Genomic DNA, 17,831 nt, shown 5'->3' on the forward strand with positions numbered 1-17,831 from the left:
CAAAATCTTCAGAGACAAATAAAAAATCCGGCTCAAATGTTATTTTATTCTGTAATGCAGTCGACAGCTAAAAGTTTTATATACTTTAATATAGTGTGTATTTGTGATATCAAAATTCAAATTACACTTTCAAAAACACTTTTTGACGTTAAAGCAAAGGTGTAATAGCCTTTCACAGGTTTATGCGTTTGTACAAAAAGCCGAAAATTATACAAAGCTGAAAATTAAAAAATTAAACGGCATACATGATATATGCAAAGCTGAAAATTATACAAATACAGCTCATCGTTAACGCGAAACAAATACGAAATAAAATAATAAAGTATGCAAGTACCCTTTGAAAACATTTATAAGCTTGCATTATTCCTCTTACACGGCTTTGTCTTAACTGTATCCACGTTCATCTTTGCTATCTGTCATGCTTCATGTATCTTGTTTGTTCTCGTTATATTTTTCCCAAAATTTTTGAAACGTTTTTACAAAAAGGTTTACAAAATGACAGTTAAATTGCTGACGTTCTCATTGAAATTCAAACTTTCTGTCTTAGCCAATCGAAACGTTTGTTGATTACCAGTCGTTACTCGCGCATGCGTATAACTTGCAAAACCACCCAACGTCGACCGTCCATGACATAGAATTTGGACAACTTTGGATTCCGCTATGTTCTCCCGGGTTCCGGGTGTAATTCCTAATCTCCCAACGGAATTAGTACCCACGCATCCACTCCGCGCCCGCTCGGAAATAAGACTGATTTAAGTTTTGTGTCATTTCATAATATAAGTTTAGGTCAGGTTAACTCAGGAAATTGTGTACTTGGTTTGAAATAGCGAGGGTTGCTGCATGCATGTATTTCTAGTAGATGGTAATGATAGTGTTTTTCATTGGTAAAAAACTTTTCAGATATTTGTATTTAATTTTTTTTGAAAGTATATAATATTATATAGTAAGATACAATATTTTTAAAATTTGGGTCAAGATTATTCCAGATATCAACTCCCTCGCTAGCGAGTGAATGTTTAACATAGTTTGTTCTTTGATAAGACTTATGACGTTTCATAGAATTTCTCGTGTTTATGAATTTCCCTATTTGAGGTATAGTAGTTTGCAAAAAATCTGAGTAAGTTCTTTAAGTGATGATGCCTGAACATAAACAAACTGGTAAGATAATCATTAGGTTTGTTTAAGTTCAATATATTCATGCAGGTGCTGAAATGTATTTTCAGTATGATCCAAGTGAGTGCTAAATGTCATTAAACGTAACGTACAGTCTTCTTTTGAATATTTACAAGTTTTTGAGTTCGGTTTTTGTATGTATTTCCCCAAAGCAATTAAGTTACCATATATTCGATATGGATAAACCAATGCATGGTGGATTAATTTTATGGTATTTTGGTTTGTATAATGGCGCAGTTTTGTTATTATTCCTCATGACTTTATATATTTTTTTATTATTGTATCTATATTATCCTTCCAGGTTAAACACTCATCAATGACGAAACATAAAAATGTAGTGCTTCTGACTTGTGAAATAGTTTGATTATCAATGGAGATGTTTAATTCATGTTTTTTTTATTTGGATGCATGCATATCACAAATTTCGTTAATCATTCAATATTTACCTCTTTAAATATAGGTACAGTGAGAATAAGCGAAAAAATTAATTTATATTTATAGCGTTCGAGGTATTATTTATTAGAAGTATAGACGCATGCATGTAGCTAGTACATATTTTGTGATCATGTTTAGGTATAAGAACTATAGCTCTGACATATAATGGTAACTGAAATAAAGTAAGCCTGTCGCCAGGCAAGAAGAAACCACGTGATTGATTTTGACCAATCGCGTGAGTAGATTTAGGCCAATGCACGAAGATTGTATATTAATTAAGGATTAAGGTGGTCTATACAAAAAAAAATTATTTTATTCTGAAGAATATAAAAATCTTTTCATGCCATATTGCAAGCCAAGTTACTCTGAGTGAAAAAAGACTTGTAGGAATCTTCAATCACCATAGTTACCCAGACCAGACACACCAAGTGATGGAAAATAGACGATTTACACGAAACTAGGTTTTAACTCTAGATCGATCTTAGACTGAATTAACGGAATACAAAACTTTTAGTTCACCTCCGTGCCACATGTCTTTAAAGTCAACCATGAAAATTAAATTAATCAAGCTGTATTACTTTTTGAATTGTAAGGGGAATGAAAATGTTGCACGAAACTAAGGGGAATCAAAATTTTAGCTTGCCAGGAAAAGCGACGAAAAAAGTTTTACATATATTCATAAATTATAGAGAACAATACAATAGAACAATGAAACGATAGAATAAGCCAATGGATCCCTTTTGTTTCCTCGGGGTGAAACCCTAACTAATTAACAAACTTTTCGTTTAACTCTCGCCTTCTTTATATATTTTTTGGGAAAAAATATTCAGGATCGAATGGTGAGACATTTAAGTTTGCATCCCTTGAAATTTTAAAAACAGATTAAATCACGATTTTTTTATAAGACCACCTTAGAGCACTCTGTGAGTGCGTTATCGGGCTTTACATGCAAGATTTACAGTACTGCCGTGGTGTTGTTGCTAAATAAATTTCCCCCACGTGGTACAAATCCACCAATCAGAACGTAAGTTTACAAAAAATGTATATTAAATATATTTATTGAGGGCTCAAACATTAAGAATCTCTCCCGTCATAACGAAAAAATATCACCTGTTTGGATAGTAACCCGGTATCATGTTAACGGTGTCCACAGGATGATTTTTTACTATGTTACTTTATGTGACTATATAGGCTATTATTCTAAATACGATAGAATCTTCTAAGTAATGTTATAATCACAGCTATCATATTAGCATAATAAAAGGTTAAAAACTATCTATAATATTTATTGTTTTTCAAAGAAACCTCCCGGGAGTGAATCGTCTCGCTATAGCCTATAATCATAATATTCATCAATTAATGTTTTGAAATACGTTACTGAGCCTGAGGGGCTGTTTACGTGTGTCCGGTTAGCGAAGCAAAGGATGATTTTGAGGTATTGGAATAAGTCTTTATTAAATCAAACAAGCGCAATCTATTGTCAAGTGATCATGTGATAATGTATACTTATTTCAATACCTCAAAATCATCACTTGCTTCTTTGAATCCCGGTTAACCGAGCTTAGAATGATAGTAAACAATCACAAATTTGTTAATTTGCATGCATAATTCCGTTTACAATTAAAAAAATCAACACACTGTATGTTCTTGGCATGTTTATATCCCTGCTAAAGCTCGTCCTTTTCCTTAGAACTGGTTTGGACGAATTTTCATCTCTGTCTTTTTCAAAGAATATCTGTGCCACCTGTACCAGTTTATTCCCCTGCCATCACTCTGACCTGCAGCCTGGTACAGGCCATTGAGGTGGCAATCTTTACACGTCCTGTACCACCAACCCGCATTCCATCTCATAGCACAATTAATACTATGTACATCATTGTCACTATCCTTGGTCGAGAACTGCATTTGATTGTGATAATCAAGAGAATCACCTGCGGTACCTTCTAAGAAATACAATAAAACTCCTCAATGGAAAAATTCAAACCAAAAGGTAATATTATTTTTTTAAATTTTGCATGATGAAATGAAAAGTAGGGTAGTAGCGGTGAAGACATTGCCGTTAAATCGCATCGACGTAGGTTCAATTCGACGAGGCAAACCAAAATTGCCTGCCTTTCCTGCAATTTTACCAGTTTGGTTTACTCGATCTCTAAACGGCGAATCTACACGGTATCGATTGCGTTCATCTTGAAAGTCTGTAATTTTATCAACAGCTCGGTCAATTGCTGTTTTTAATTGTCAAAGCGTTTTGTGAAATTGCTAGACATATTCATATGAAATAGGGAATCTTTTTAAGCCATTCTTAGTTATCCTTCGTTTCATTAACAAATATAAAGTTCAAATCAAACTTTAACAAATCGTAATGACAAAATGTGTAATAGTCTCGCATTGTGCCCCAGAAGTACCACAGAGACTTATTGATCTTATTGTATAGAATGCAAGATAATTAATTTTTACCTCCTCGTTTTTTGCTCACGAAAATAATTAAAACGAAATATTAAAAATAATCAAAATGCATAAAAATTAATATGGTCAATGCAAAAACTAGTGGTGGTGTTATTAGCTGTGAAAACCAGCGTACAACCATGAAATATGATGTTTAAAATCTTCCTATGCGTTATGTAAACTGCGTGATTTATAGTTCTTACATGACTTCATATAAACAAATATTTTTGTTGAATTTAGCGAGATTTGAGCAATGGCTGCGCACCTAGGTGCTAATATGTACAATAAGTCAAAAAGTCAAAATCTATCTAAGGGTTTGATTTACCTGTATAACTGCCAATATTCAATCTGTATTTGTCTGATTCATCAGCCACACTAAACGTTCCATATTTAGCGTAACGTTTAGCACCATTGAAATCCATTAAATCAACCCTTAAAACAGTTTGGCCAGACTTGGACAAACGATGTATTTTATCAAGGCCCAACCAGAACTCGCCTTTAAGATCACCAAAACCTGCTTTATAGTCTGACCATCCAAGGAAGAAATCTTGACTTCCATCTTGTCTTCTTTGGAACACAGTCCACCCACCCCCGTCTGACTTCATATCACAATAGACTGGGAACGATCCCAAACCATCAGGATTGATCGTATAAACACCGTCTTGTCTCATTCCGCATTTATAATAATGGGCGCAACAGACGTTTGGAATACAAGCTTCTAGGGAATCTGAAAAAGGTACTTTGTGATCCTCGTGTAGATATTTAATTATTATAACCTACATACTATGATTATAAAACCTTTAATTTGGAGATTCCGAGTTAGGTTATCCAAACGAGCCGTAAGTTTCGCAAAGGCGGAGTTAAGCTATAAACGACAAAAAGCCAATGTTATTGATTTGTATAACTGCAAAGGTGATTTTTATTTTTTTATCAAAGTGAAGGCAATTTTGAGAAGACACAGTACCCTATAACCCTAAAAGCACGAAAGAAGCGGCAAGCCTTTTCCTCTTGTAATGGATATATATAGGTGATAGCAATTAACGTCCATTATGCCTGCCAAATTACGCTTGCTAATTAATAATTGACGCTTGCTAATTAATAATTTCCGCTTGCTACTTGTGTCATTTATAAGCTTTTAAAAAAGGGTGAATATAAATTTAAAGGTTTCAAAACGTTTTCGATCATGACATTGTTACTGCCTGCGTCTGCGTGCATAACTATTAAATGCATTGCGATTAAAACATTGAAATATTTTGCTTGCTTTTTGCTTTAAACTAGTAAATAGTTTATTTTAAAACAGGTCTAAGATTAACTATGGGTTTAAGATTACAAGGATTTAGATCATGGTTTAAAATATGACCATGAATGATTAGGTCCAGTTTGTGTATAGGAATGGCAAAAATATAGAGATTGCTCCCAAATAGTATAACTACCTTTTTCTCTTCTGCAATTGCATTCCATCTTTCATTTGATCGTACATAAAGTTTTTGATTGTCCTTTCGAAATTCCAATATTCCTGAGATTCCTGGAATTTTACTAACACTGCTATTATCAGGAACAACTATTATCTGAGAAAAAAATGGAAAAATAGAAAACGAAAAAACGTATCTTATGCAAAATACTTTGACATAGTTGATAGCAATGATTTAGAACGAAGTTGGAATGGATCAAGACGTGGGGTTTTTACTATGATATTCTTACTTACACCATCATTTAAAAGTGGCTCGTTCGTAGAACAACGACCCTGTGGGGAAGAAAAGTATAATTTAAAGGATCACAATTAAGCATGTTCTAAAAGGTTATATATATATATATATATATAATTATATATATATATATATATAACCTTTGTGCACTCTTGATTTGCTATAACAACCTTTCTAAATTTTGATATATATATATATATATATATATATGTATATATATATATATATATATATATATATATTATATATATATATTATATATAATATATATAATTTATATCGTCTAATAACAATTAGCATACAAATAGATTATTTTGAACATGTAAGTACACGGATAGAGTTCATGTTTGTATGTGTAAGAACTGACAGGTGCCTGGTTTATTGGGTTCCCAAGAAAGTCGTCGGTTTTGAAAGAGAATAAATGACCGGACTTACTCTCTTAGGGACAACGTTTTGACCAACCAACTTGTACCAGACCTCGTCTCCGTTAGCTTCAGAAACTTTATAATCCATACATTTGTTCCAAACTTTCTTTGGAGAAGATGATCTCACCCAGAACCATGAATAAACATTTTTTATCAAAGTTGCGCCAGGTTTCGCCTTACAATCGGTGCCACAGAGATCTTCTGTGCTATCTGGTGGACTAAAACAGCTGCAGCACTAAAATATTGTTATATGTTAGCAAAGGGCACAGGCCTGTCTTCGCTTGCATGCACCTGTTGGCTCCGGCTCAACGGTTTAAAAACTTATGCTAAATATGTGGTTGATCAAGGAAGTTTTACACAGTCTGGAACAGTGAAACCACAATAGTTCCATTGACCTACCACTCCTTTGTCGCAACCGATAAATGCAGTTGAATTATGACTGATTCCAGATATCTTGCTAACCACACTGTAACTGGTAATGAAAAAACACAAATGTACTGATGTGATACGATATGATACGATACGAAACGATACGATACGATACGATACGACACGACACGACACGACACGACAGGAAACGACACGACACGACACGATAAGACACGATAAGAGACGATAAGAGACGATAAGAGACGATAAGATAAGATAAGATAAGATAAGATAAGATAAGATGAGATGAGATAAGATAAGATAAGATGAGATGAGATGAGATGAGATGAGATGAGATGAGATGAGATGAGATGAGATGAGATGAGATGAGATGAGATGAGATGCTATTTGTATATGGCATCTTGTTATACCTGAAAGATCCTGACGAGTCAGTTCGTATGGGATATATGGGATGATAAGCAAAGCCTTTGGGACACTGTTTTTCAAAGCATTCGTTCATCATTGCCTTGAAATGGATGGAAAATGTTTTTAGCATATTTTAAAGACTAAACAGCGTTTAGCACTCGTTTTTTTCAACAATAAAGCATTTTATTGCTTTTAGTGGTAAAAACTTTACTCTTAAAAACTTTAATCTTATAAAAACATTTTAATGTTTATTGTGAAAATCATGTTTATAAAATTAATGATGCGTCCAACAATCATGAAACTGTAAACAGAACAGTTAAAAGCAAGAACTTACCCATCCAGATTTAAGAATAAAATGGCGATATATTCCAAACTGTGAGCAACGGAATTTTGTTGCAACAATTTTCTCAGTCCGAAGATCTTTGACATAAGCGATGTCACCAATGCCTGGTGATGTTGGTCCACAACCTCTCTGATTAACAATCATGATATTTTTAAGAGGACGAATATTTTGCAGTCTGTAGGACCTTCAAAGATAAGAAAACATTTTAAAGGCCCACACAGACCGGACGCGATTTGGCAACGCGGTGCGATTTTTCAAAGTTTTTCATTTTTCCAAAGCAAATAAATTTTGAACTATCATTATATTCTTGTAGATTACCTAACAATAATATATTTTGACTGCTCTGGCGTCCATATATAGATTCTAATTTTTGCTTCCAGAAATTAATTTATGTGCTCCTAAAAACTGAAAATTCGCATCGCGTTGCCGCACCGCGTCTGGTCTGTGTGGGCCTTAAGGAAGAATAAATTTTACCATGCGAAGAAAATATGAGAAACTGTTCGTAGATTAATATTTGATTCGGGAGTATTTGAATGCATAGATGTTGAGCTACAGGAATATTAACTCAGGCGATGGGCCAAGCTGGGCTTAGCCAGATTTTTCATGAAGGTGATTTCTTGATCAACTGAATTTTGATATTTGATCGTAAATTTTCAGCAGACAATAAATTTTAATTCGTATTACCAGTGAGCATTTGTCTTAGCCAAGTTTTCCGTTGTCGATATTTGTATTCTGAAATCAAGAACTGGAGCGTCACCAAGATCACTGGACCACTGAGATTCACCAAATGGATCAACTGTTGTGTTTTTAGATGGAACTTTCCATGTTACAGAACTGTTGAGTTTACCAATCAACGCAAATCCCCCTCCATCTGTTGTCATGTCACAATAAACCTGCGGTAAAAATAAGCAATTAAGAATGGGCAGAAAATAGCACTGCTTGATCTAGGGCGTAACTGCAACGATAATTCAGGGGGGGGGGATATTTATATATTCAATTCTGCCCGTCGGACTTCTAATGTAAACTATTCCACTTACAAAAGAAATGCATCGGCTAGAACCAGCTGAATATATCAAAACTCCGGGATCGAATTATAAAAAGGACCAATAATAAATTTACCAACCCTCTTGGGGGCACCTCGATTCAAATTTATCCAATAAAATCCATCTCGAGACTCAAAATTCTTATTCAGAATATCGGTGCAGTCGTAGCCGGGGTTGAAAAATTCGCCAGAGGGACTGGAACCTACAATCGTCCACAAAATATATTGAGACTTTTCAAATTATGCCCCCCTTCCCCCTATTTCAATGTTGTGGGACATGTACTAACGCTAACGAAGTGTGAATTTGCCCTAAAATGACGCGGGCATGTGTAGCCATTGATTCCCAATACGTTACTTTAAGGTTGAACAGGTTATATTAGAAACAACATTGAAATAGGGGGAGGGGTTGTTTTTGTCTCAGATATTATGTGGACGATTGTCTGAATTTGGATGATATTTGAGCAGAGGTTTTTTATGATTAAAGACGAATATTTTACGGAACAGGACTTATGTTAATCGATAGCTTTTGATTAATGTATATTGACTACAATTTGCTTAGCTTTACGATCGAGCGCCTTTGCAAGTTTTATTCCCTACTTCAGGCTAAGAAATAATAAGAAATGTTATGTACACGACTTACTTTCGCCACTCCCTGTCTTTTCACATCCTTTCTCGGCATTATTTGCAGTAAGATATTCGCAATTTATAGCATGTAAATTTTTGTTATTGTCGCATTTAAAGCATAGTTCTAGAACCGGAAGTGGCAGTTCGTAAAACAATCAGCCGCATTTATTCATGGGGTACCTGTTTTAACGTTAGCACGAAATTCAAATTTTAACGATATTTCTGTGAGTAAAAGGTAAATTAGAAATGGATGATTTTCAATCAAATCAACTTATTAATCCCCGCTGTGGTCGTCGTACATATCTTGTGACTTATTCTCAAGCTGATCTGTGCAAATTTCCTACCCGCCAGAGTTTCGGTCAGATGATTGCGGAACATTTTAACACCGGTCGGGGAAAGGCAAAAGTAACTCACTGGGCCTGTTGTCTTGAGAGTCATGAAGACGGCGGGCTACACTACCATGTATCTTTGAAGCTGACTGCTCCGAAGAAGTGGTTAAAGGTTAAGAACGCCATAACCAAAAAGCATAACGTAACCCTTAATTTCTCGGCCAACCACGACTACTATATTGCTGCGTACAAGTACGTGTGTAAAGCGGATGATAACGTTTTCCACAGCGATGGTCATCCTGATTTGAGCGACGTTGGATCCCCCAAAACGAAGAGTTCAACGAAAGCATATAGAGAGTCCAGAAAAAGAGCTCGTGATTCAGAAGCGAACGAGACTGCTAACACAGCACATCAGAAGAAACCAAAGAAGTTGTCGAATTTGGATGTTTCCGATTACATGGTTAAGAAGAACATAAAGAGAGACACGGAACTTTTCGCTGCGGCTAAGAAAAGAAAGGACGAGGGTCAGGCAGATTTAGCTAATTTCGTGCTCACTAAGTCGTCGAAGGTTCTAAGCGAACTAATTGAGAAAACGTGGAAAATGGAAACGGCTAGCGTTACTCTGGATCGCGAGAATAAATCTAGAATGGATATCCTTCGAGAGAAAGCTGCTGATGATTGTGCCCCAGGTTGTGACAAGACGTGGTTAGAATGCGCTATAGAAACGCTACGAAATAACAAGCTACATCCCTTCGTCTATGCAGCTGCGATACGCGATCTCCTCTCTAACGGACGGGGAAAATTCAGAAATCTCATGATTATTGGTCCGGCAGACTGTGGGAAAACGTTCTTATTTAAGCCATTACCTCTCATCTATAATGCATTTTGCAATCCTGCCAACGACAAGTATGCATGGGTGGGGGCTGATTCAGCCGAAGTCATACTCTTGCAGGATTTTCGATGGCGTTCTGAAATGATACCGTGGAATGATTTATTGTTGTTGTTGGAGGGAGAGATTGTGAAGTTACCAGCACCCAAGAACCAGTTCGCCGCCGATGTCACCATAGAGAAAGACACGCCAATCTTCGCAACAAGCAAGAATCGAGTTACCTACTCAGGAAAATTCAACTCGACAGATTCGCGTGAGGACGAAATGATGGCCGTCCGATGGAAAATAATAGAGTTCACTCACCAAATCCCAGAACAAGTGCAAATACGTATCCGTCCGTGTGCTCGATGCTTCGCTGAGTTAGCCTTGTTGGGTGATGAGATTTGAACTTTTCAAATTGCAAAAAAACCTACATTTTATATTATTGCGTTCCTAACCCTAAATGTATTATATTTATAAAAGCACACGTATTTAAATAAAGCCATGATAAACGCGTAACCGCACGCGTTACCACAAGTGTTACCATTTTGGTATATAGCCCATTACTACGGACAACGCGTTACCACGCGTTACCGATTTTTTTATTAGAAACATATACACTAAATTTATAATAAAAAAAATGGTAACGCGTTGCAAGCTATGTTAAATATAATAAACAAGGCCACTGATGCAGTATTTCGTTTGGTAACGCGTTAGGTAACCCGTTGGTTACGTGTGTAAAAATGGTAACGCGTTGACTTATACTCCTTAACTTAAGATTTTCTTCCATAAGGGTAATTGCAAAGTCATATTCCTATAAGACATGATAATTATATGACGCTAGTATTTTGTCCGCTGGCCTTTCGTTTTGATAATCAAGCCAATTCTTTTGTCAATTGACTCAATTGTTCTGTCAATGACATCTGTGGGAAATTTTTCCATTGTTTCCTTTACTCGTTCTGAGAATGTCTTAAAGTTCTCATACTGTATGTGTTTCTCAATAGCGTCTGAATTAAGCTTAGACTTAACCAGGTTGAAAATGTTCTCAATAGGATTAATATCTGGACTTCGTGGTGGAATGCTAAATTTTCGGGCTCCTACAACATGCATAGCATCGTTGGCCTTCTTGCTATTCTGCGATGGGTCCCCATCCTGCAGAAACAATTTTCCCTTAGAGTGTGAGCACGAAGAAAACACACGTGGAAAATTCTCACGAATAAAGTCGGCAAAACTTTGTCCATTCAACTTCCCGTTGTATTGCTCACAAAGAACAAAGCCCTTTCCATACGCAATTGCTGCTATGAAATACTTTCCCCCCAGTTCCTTCGTGGCTTCCTTTTGCAGTGCACTTATATTTCAGGCCTTCATTTGGTCTCCGCCAGGCCATGGTTTTCGGGGCTCGCGCTTGGTCAGAGGGATTATACTTATGAGTAAAGCTAACCCCATCAAGATAAAAACAAATGTCACGTTTCCAAAAATCTGCACTCAACTTACGCCTAACCTTCCTTGCAAAAGCCATTCTTAACTTCAAATCTTTTCGTGACAGCAGTCCTTTTTTCCTTGCGTGCCTGTACCTCAACCCATCTTCGTGCAATACCCGTCTAACAGTCTCATCAGACACACGGGACCCGATTCCTGCTGATAAGCGCAAGTGCCTACTTGTGAAGTGCCCAACAGAATCTCGTAACACCTCCACTTGTCTTAAAATTGATCGTTTATCTCTTGCGCTAAGTTTAGGAGGACGCCCAGGGTTGTTTTTCCTTTTGTCTACCGTTGTACTACCGATAGGCTTTGCAGCATGTCTGTATATGCTTGCCTTTGAGTATTGCTTATATTTATCTAGAAGTTTTTTTCCTTTTACTCCCAAATCCTGGTAAAGATATCGTAGGTGGAGCGAAACATCAAGTGGTATTTTACTCAATTTTTTGGCCTAAAACGCAGTAAGCAAGTCGTTTTTCAAGATAACGCTTCAGAGCCAACACTATTGCTGCTAATGACGTAAAGCACTGGCCAACAATATTCTTGCAATTGATTAGCCTATTATTTTCACCTTGTTAGAATGGTTTGCAAATCTTACAACAATCAGACAGCTGGTTCGTACACATGTCTTTAAATATACTAGCCTATTGCTCTTCAAAGCCCATCACTTACATATCATGAGCTCACAGGAGCCCAAGCTTATTTTACTTAAGGGCCTTAGCGCCTACGCACATAATGCATTTACATCTTAAAACCCAACTTATATACCCCCCCCCCGGAATTCGACGTCATTAAACTCCTCTCGGAGACTGATTGGAGACTGATTAATATAATTGAGGGTAACATTAATTACCAGTTACAAATGCTCAACTTTTATGGCAATATCTTAAAAGATTGATAAAAATATATGGAGACCACTAAGTAACATTGACCCCCCCCTTCTTCCCCCCCCGGATCACGTAATCACTAATGTTCCTTCACAAATTTGAAGAGCTAGAGTGTCAAGGTACAGTCACAACAGCTGATAGTGACAGTTCTATGTCACATTCTACATGATGTTTATATAATTTGTGCAGCTCTTATAGCTAAGTTTTAGCCAATTTTAAGACTGTCTGAATTTGGATGATATTTGAGCAGAGGTTTTTTATGATTAAAGACGAATATTTTACGGAACAGGACTTATGTTAATCGATAGCTTTTGAATAATGTATATTGACTACAATTTGCTTAGCTTTACGATCGAGCGCCTTTGCAAGTTTTATTCCCTACTTCAGGCTAAGAAATAATAAGAAATGTTATGTACACGACTTACTTTCGCCACTCCCTGTCTTTTCACATCCTTTCTCGGCATTATTTGCAGTAAGATATTCGCAATTTATAGCATGTAAATTTTTGTTATTGTCGCATTTAAAGCATAGTTCTAGAACCGGAAGTGGCAGTTCGTAAAACAATCAGCCGCATTTATTCATGGGGTACCTGTTTTAACGTTAGCACGAAATTCAAATTTTAACGATATTTCTGTGAGTAAAAGGTAAATTAGAAATGGATGATTTTCAATCAAATCAACTTATTAATCCCCGCTGTGGTCGTCGTACATATCTTGTGACTTATTCTCAAGCTGATCTGTGCAAATTTCCTACCCGCCAGAGTTTCGGTCAGATGATTGCGGAACATTTTAACACCGGTCGGGGAAAGGCAAAAGTAACTCACTGGGCCTGTTGTCTTGAGAGTCATGAAGACGGCGGGCTACACTACCATGTATCTTTGAAGCTGACTGCTCCGAAGAAGTGGTTAAAGGTTAAGAACGCCATAACCAAAAAGCATAACGTAACCCTTAATTTCTCGGCCAACCACGACTACTATATTGCTGCGTACAAGTACGTGTGTAAAGCGGATGATAACGTTTTCCACAGCGATGGTCATCCTGATTTGAGCGACGTTGGATCCCCCAAAACGAAGAGTTCAACGAAAGCATATAGAGAGTCCAGAAAAAGAGCTCGTGATTCAGAAGCGAACGAGACTGCTAACACAGCACATCAGAAGAAACCAAAGAAGTTGTCGAATTTGGATGTTTCCGATTACATGGTTAAGAAGAACATAAAGAGAGACACGGAACTTTTCGCTGCGGCTAAGAAAAGAAAGGACGAGGGTCAGGCAGATTTAGCTAATTTCGTGCTCACTAAGTCGTCGAAGGTTCTAAGCGAACTAATTGAGAAAACGTGGAAAATGGAAACGGCTAGCGTTACTCTGGATCGCGAGAATAAATCTAGAATGGATATCCTTCGAGAGAAAGCTGCTGATGATTGTGCCCCAGGTTGTGACAAGACGTGGTTAGAATGCGCTATAGAAACGCTACGAAATAACAAGCTACATCCCTTCGTCTATGCAGCTGCGATACGCGATCTCCTCTCTAACGGACGGGGAAAATTCAGAAATCTCATGATTATTGGTCCGGCAGACTGTGGGAAAACGTTCTTATTTAAGCCATTACCTCTCATCTATAATGCATTTTGCAATCCTGCCAACGACAAGTATGCATGGGTGGGGGCTGATTCAGCCGAAGTCATACTCTTGCAGGATTTTCGATGGCGTTCTGAAATGATACCGTGGAATGATTTATTGTTGTTGTTGGAGGGAGAGATTGTGAAGTTACCAGCACCCAAGAACCAGTTCGCCGCCGATGTCACCATAGAGAAAGACACGCCAATCTTCGCAACAAGCAAGAATCGAGTTACCTACTCAGGAAAATTCAACTCGACAGATTCGCGTGAGGACGAAATGATGGCCGTCCGATGGAAAATAATAGAGTTCACTCACCAAATCCCAGAACAAGTGCAAATACGTATCCGTCCGTGTGCTCGATGCTTCGCTGAGTTAGCCTTGTTGGGTGATGAGATTTGAACTTTTCAAATTGCAAAAAAACCTACATTTTATATTATTGCGTTCCTAACCCTAAATGTATTATATTTATAAAAGCACACGTATTTAAATAAAGCCATGATAAACGCGTAACCGCACGCGTTACCACAAGTGTTACCATTTTGGTATATAGCCCATTACTACGGACAACGCGTTACCACGCGTTACCGATTTTTTTATTAGAAACATATACACTAAATTTATAATAAAAAAATGGTAACGCGTTGCAAGCTATGTTAAATATAATAAACAAGGCCACTGATGCAGTATTTCGTTTGGTAACGCGTTAGGTAACCCGTTGGTTACGTGTGTAAAAATGGTAACGCGTTGACTTATACTCCTTAACTTAAGATTTTCTTCCATAAGGGTAATTGCAAAGTCATATTCCTATAAGACATGATAATTATATGACGCTAGTATTTTGTCCGCTGGCCTTTCGTTTTGATAATCAAGCCAATTCTTTTGTCAATTGACTCAATTGTTCTGTCAATGACATCTGTGGGAAATTTTTCCATTGTTTCCTTTACTCGTTCTGAGAATGTCTTAAAGTTCTCATACTGTATGTGTTTCTCAATAGCGTCTGAATTAAGCTTAGACTTAACCAGGTTGAAAATGTTCTCAATAGGATTAATATCTGGACTTCGTGGTGGAATGCTAAATTTTCGGGCTCCTACAACATGCATAGCATCGTTGGCCTTCTTGCTATTCTGCGATGGGTCCCCATCCTGCAGAAACAATTTTCCCTTAGAGTGTGAGCACGAAGAAAACACACGTGGAAAATTCTCACGAATAAAGTCGGCAAAACTTTGTCCATTCAACTTCCCGTTGTATTGCTCACAAAGAACAAAGGCCCTTTCCATACGCAATTGCTGCTATGAAATGCGCTACTTTCCCCCCAGTTCCTTCGTGGCTTCCTTTTGCAGTGCACTTATATTTCAGGCCTTCATTTGGTCTCCGCCAGGCCATGGTTTTCGGGGCTCGCGCTTGGTCAGAGGGATTATACTTATGAGTAAAGCTAACCCCATCAAGATAAAAACAAATGTCACGTTTCCAAAAATCTGCACTCAACTTACGCCTAACCTTCCTTGCAAAAGCCATTCTTAACTTCAAATCTTTTCGTGACAGCAGTCCTTTTTTCCTTGCGTGCCTGTACCTCAACCCATCTTCGTGCAATACCCGTCTAACAGTCTCATCAGACACACGGGACCCGATTCCTGCTGATAAGCGCAAGTGCCTACTTGTGAAGTGCCCAACAGAATCTCGTAACACCTCCACTTGTCTTAAAATTGATCGTTTATCTCTTGCGCTAAGTTTAGGAGGACGCCCAGGGTTGTTTTTCCTTTTGTCTACCGTTGTACTACCGATAGGCTTTGCAGCATGTCTGTATATGCTTGCCTTTGAGTATTGCTTATATTTATCTAGAAGTTTTTTTCCTTTTACTCCCAAATCCTGGTAAAGATATCGTAGGTGGAGCGAAACATCAAGTGGTATTTTACTCAATTTTTTGGCCTAAAACGCAGTAAGCAAGTCGTTTTTCAAGATAACGCTTCAGAGCCAACACTATTGCTGCTAATGACGTAAAGCACTGGCCAACAATATTCTTGCAATTGATTAGCCTATTATTTTCACCTTGTTAGAATGGTTTGCAAATCTTACAACAATCAGACAGCTGGTTCGTACACATGTCTTTAAATATACTAGCCTATTGCTCTTCAAAGCCCATCACTTACATATCATGAGCTCACAGGAGCCCAAGCTTATTTTACTTAAGGGCCTTAGCGCCTACGCACATAATGCATTTACATCTTAAAACCCAACTTATATACCCCCCCCCCGGAATTCGACGTCATTAAACTCCTCTCGGAGACTGATTGGAGACTGATTAATATAATTGAGGGTAACATTAATTACCAGTTACAAATGCTCAACTTTTATGGCAATATCTTAAAAGATTGATAAAAATATATGGAGACCACTAAGTAACATTGACCCCCCCCTTCTTCCCCCCCCGGATCACGTAATCACTAATGTTCCTTCACAAATTTGAAGAGCTAGAGTGTCAAGGTACAGTCACAACAGCTGATAGTGACAGTTCTATGTCACATTCTACATGATGTTTATAATTTGTCTGAATTTGGATGATATTTGAGCAGAGGTTTTTTATGATTAAAGACGAATATTTTACGGAACAGGACTTATGTTAATCGATAGCTTTTGATTAATGTATATTGACTACAATTTGCTTAGCTTTACGATCGAGCGCCTTTGCAAGTTTTATTCCCTACTTCAGGCTAAGAAATAATAAGAAATGTTATGTACACGACTTACTTTCGCCACTCCCTGTCTTTTCACATCCTTTCTCGGCATTATTTGCAGTAAGATATTCGCAATTTATAGCATGTAAATTTTTGTTATTGTCGCATTTAAAGCATAGTTCTAGAACCGGAAGTGGCAGTTCGTAAAACAATCAGCCGCATTTATTCATGGGGTACCTGTTTTAACGTTAGCACGAAATTCAAATTTTAACGATATTTCTGTGAGTAAAAGGTAAATTAGAAATGGATGATTTTCAATCAAATCAACTTATTAATCCCCGCTGTGGTCGTCGTACATATCTTGTGACTTATTCTCAAGCTGATCTGTGCAAATTTCCTACCCGCCAGAGTTTCGGTCAGATGATTGCGGAACATTTTAACACCGGTCGGGGAAAGGCAAAAGTAACTCACTGGGCCTGTTGTCTTGAGAGTCATGAAGACGGCGGGCTACACTACCATGTATCTTTGAAGCTGACTGCTCCGAAGAAGTGGTTAAAGGTTAAGAACGCCATAACCAAAAAGCATAACGTAACCCTTAATTTCTCGGCCAACCACGACTACTATATTGCTGCGTACAAGTACGTGTGTAAAGCGGATGATAACGTTTTCCACAGCGATGGTCATCCTGATTTGAGCGACGTTGGATCCCCCAAAACGAAGAGTTCAACGAAAGCATATAGAGAGTCCAGAAAAAGAGCTCGTGATTCAGAAGCGAACGAGACTGCTAACACAGCACATCAGAAGAAACCAAAGAAGTTGTCGAATTTGGATGTTTCCGATTACATGGTTAAGAAGAACATAAAGAGAGACACGGAACTTTTCGCTGCGGCTAAGAAAAGAAAGGACGAGGGTCAGGCAGATTTAGCTAATTTCGTGCTCACTAAGTCGTCGAAGGTTCTAAGCGAACTAATTGAGAAAACGTGGAAAATGGAA

The 17,831-nt window shown here is 37.5% G+C and overlaps 1 protein-coding gene across 1 annotated transcript; it reads right to left on the reverse strand.

The window, feature by feature from the left end:
- Window positions 1-3,091: 3,091 nt before the first annotated feature.
- On the reverse strand, window positions 3,092-8,562 carry LOC114536081 (fibrinogen gamma chain-like). Its single transcript, XM_028557433.1, has 11 exons — window positions 8,446-8,562; window positions 8,007-8,215; window positions 7,314-7,506; window positions 6,985-7,079; window positions 6,584-6,656; window positions 6,195-6,419; window positions 5,759-5,797; window positions 5,487-5,621; window positions 4,852-4,918; window positions 4,379-4,780; window positions 3,092-3,551 (listed from the first exon to the last, which is right to left on the reverse strand). The coding sequence occupies exons 2-11, from the start codon at window positions 8,201-8,203 to the stop codon at window positions 3,295-3,297; spliced, it is 1,683 nt and encodes a 560-aa protein (XP_028413234.1). The 5' UTR covers window positions 8,204-8,215; window positions 8,446-8,562; the 3' UTR covers window positions 3,092-3,294.
- Between the last annotated feature and the right edge of the window lie 9,269 nt (window positions 8,563-17,831).

This window comes from Dendronephthya gigantea, unplaced genomic scaffold (assembly GCF_004324835.1).
Source record: "Dendronephthya gigantea isolate DGI-Jeju-01 unplaced genomic scaffold, DenGig_1.0 000130F, whole genome shotgun sequence".
In the NCBI taxonomy this organism is placed as follows: domain Eukaryota; kingdom Metazoa; phylum Cnidaria; class Anthozoa; order Malacalcyonacea; family Nephtheidae; genus Dendronephthya; species Dendronephthya gigantea.

Bases quoted from the DNA above. Each gene is read 5' to 3' on its own strand.
- LOC114536081 (XM_028557433.1), bottom strand. From the start codon at position 8,203: ATGACAACAGATGGAGGGGGATTTGCGTTGATTGGTAAACTCAACAGT. The intron at 7,507-8,006 runs GTAATACGAATT...TTATCTTTGAAG, and splicing joins GCTAAGACAAATGCTCACTG to GTCCTACAGACTGCAAAATA. The intron at 6,657-6,984 runs GTATAACAAGAT...TTTCATTACCAG, and splicing joins GACTCGTCAGGATCTTTCAG to TTACAGTGTGGTTAGCAAGA.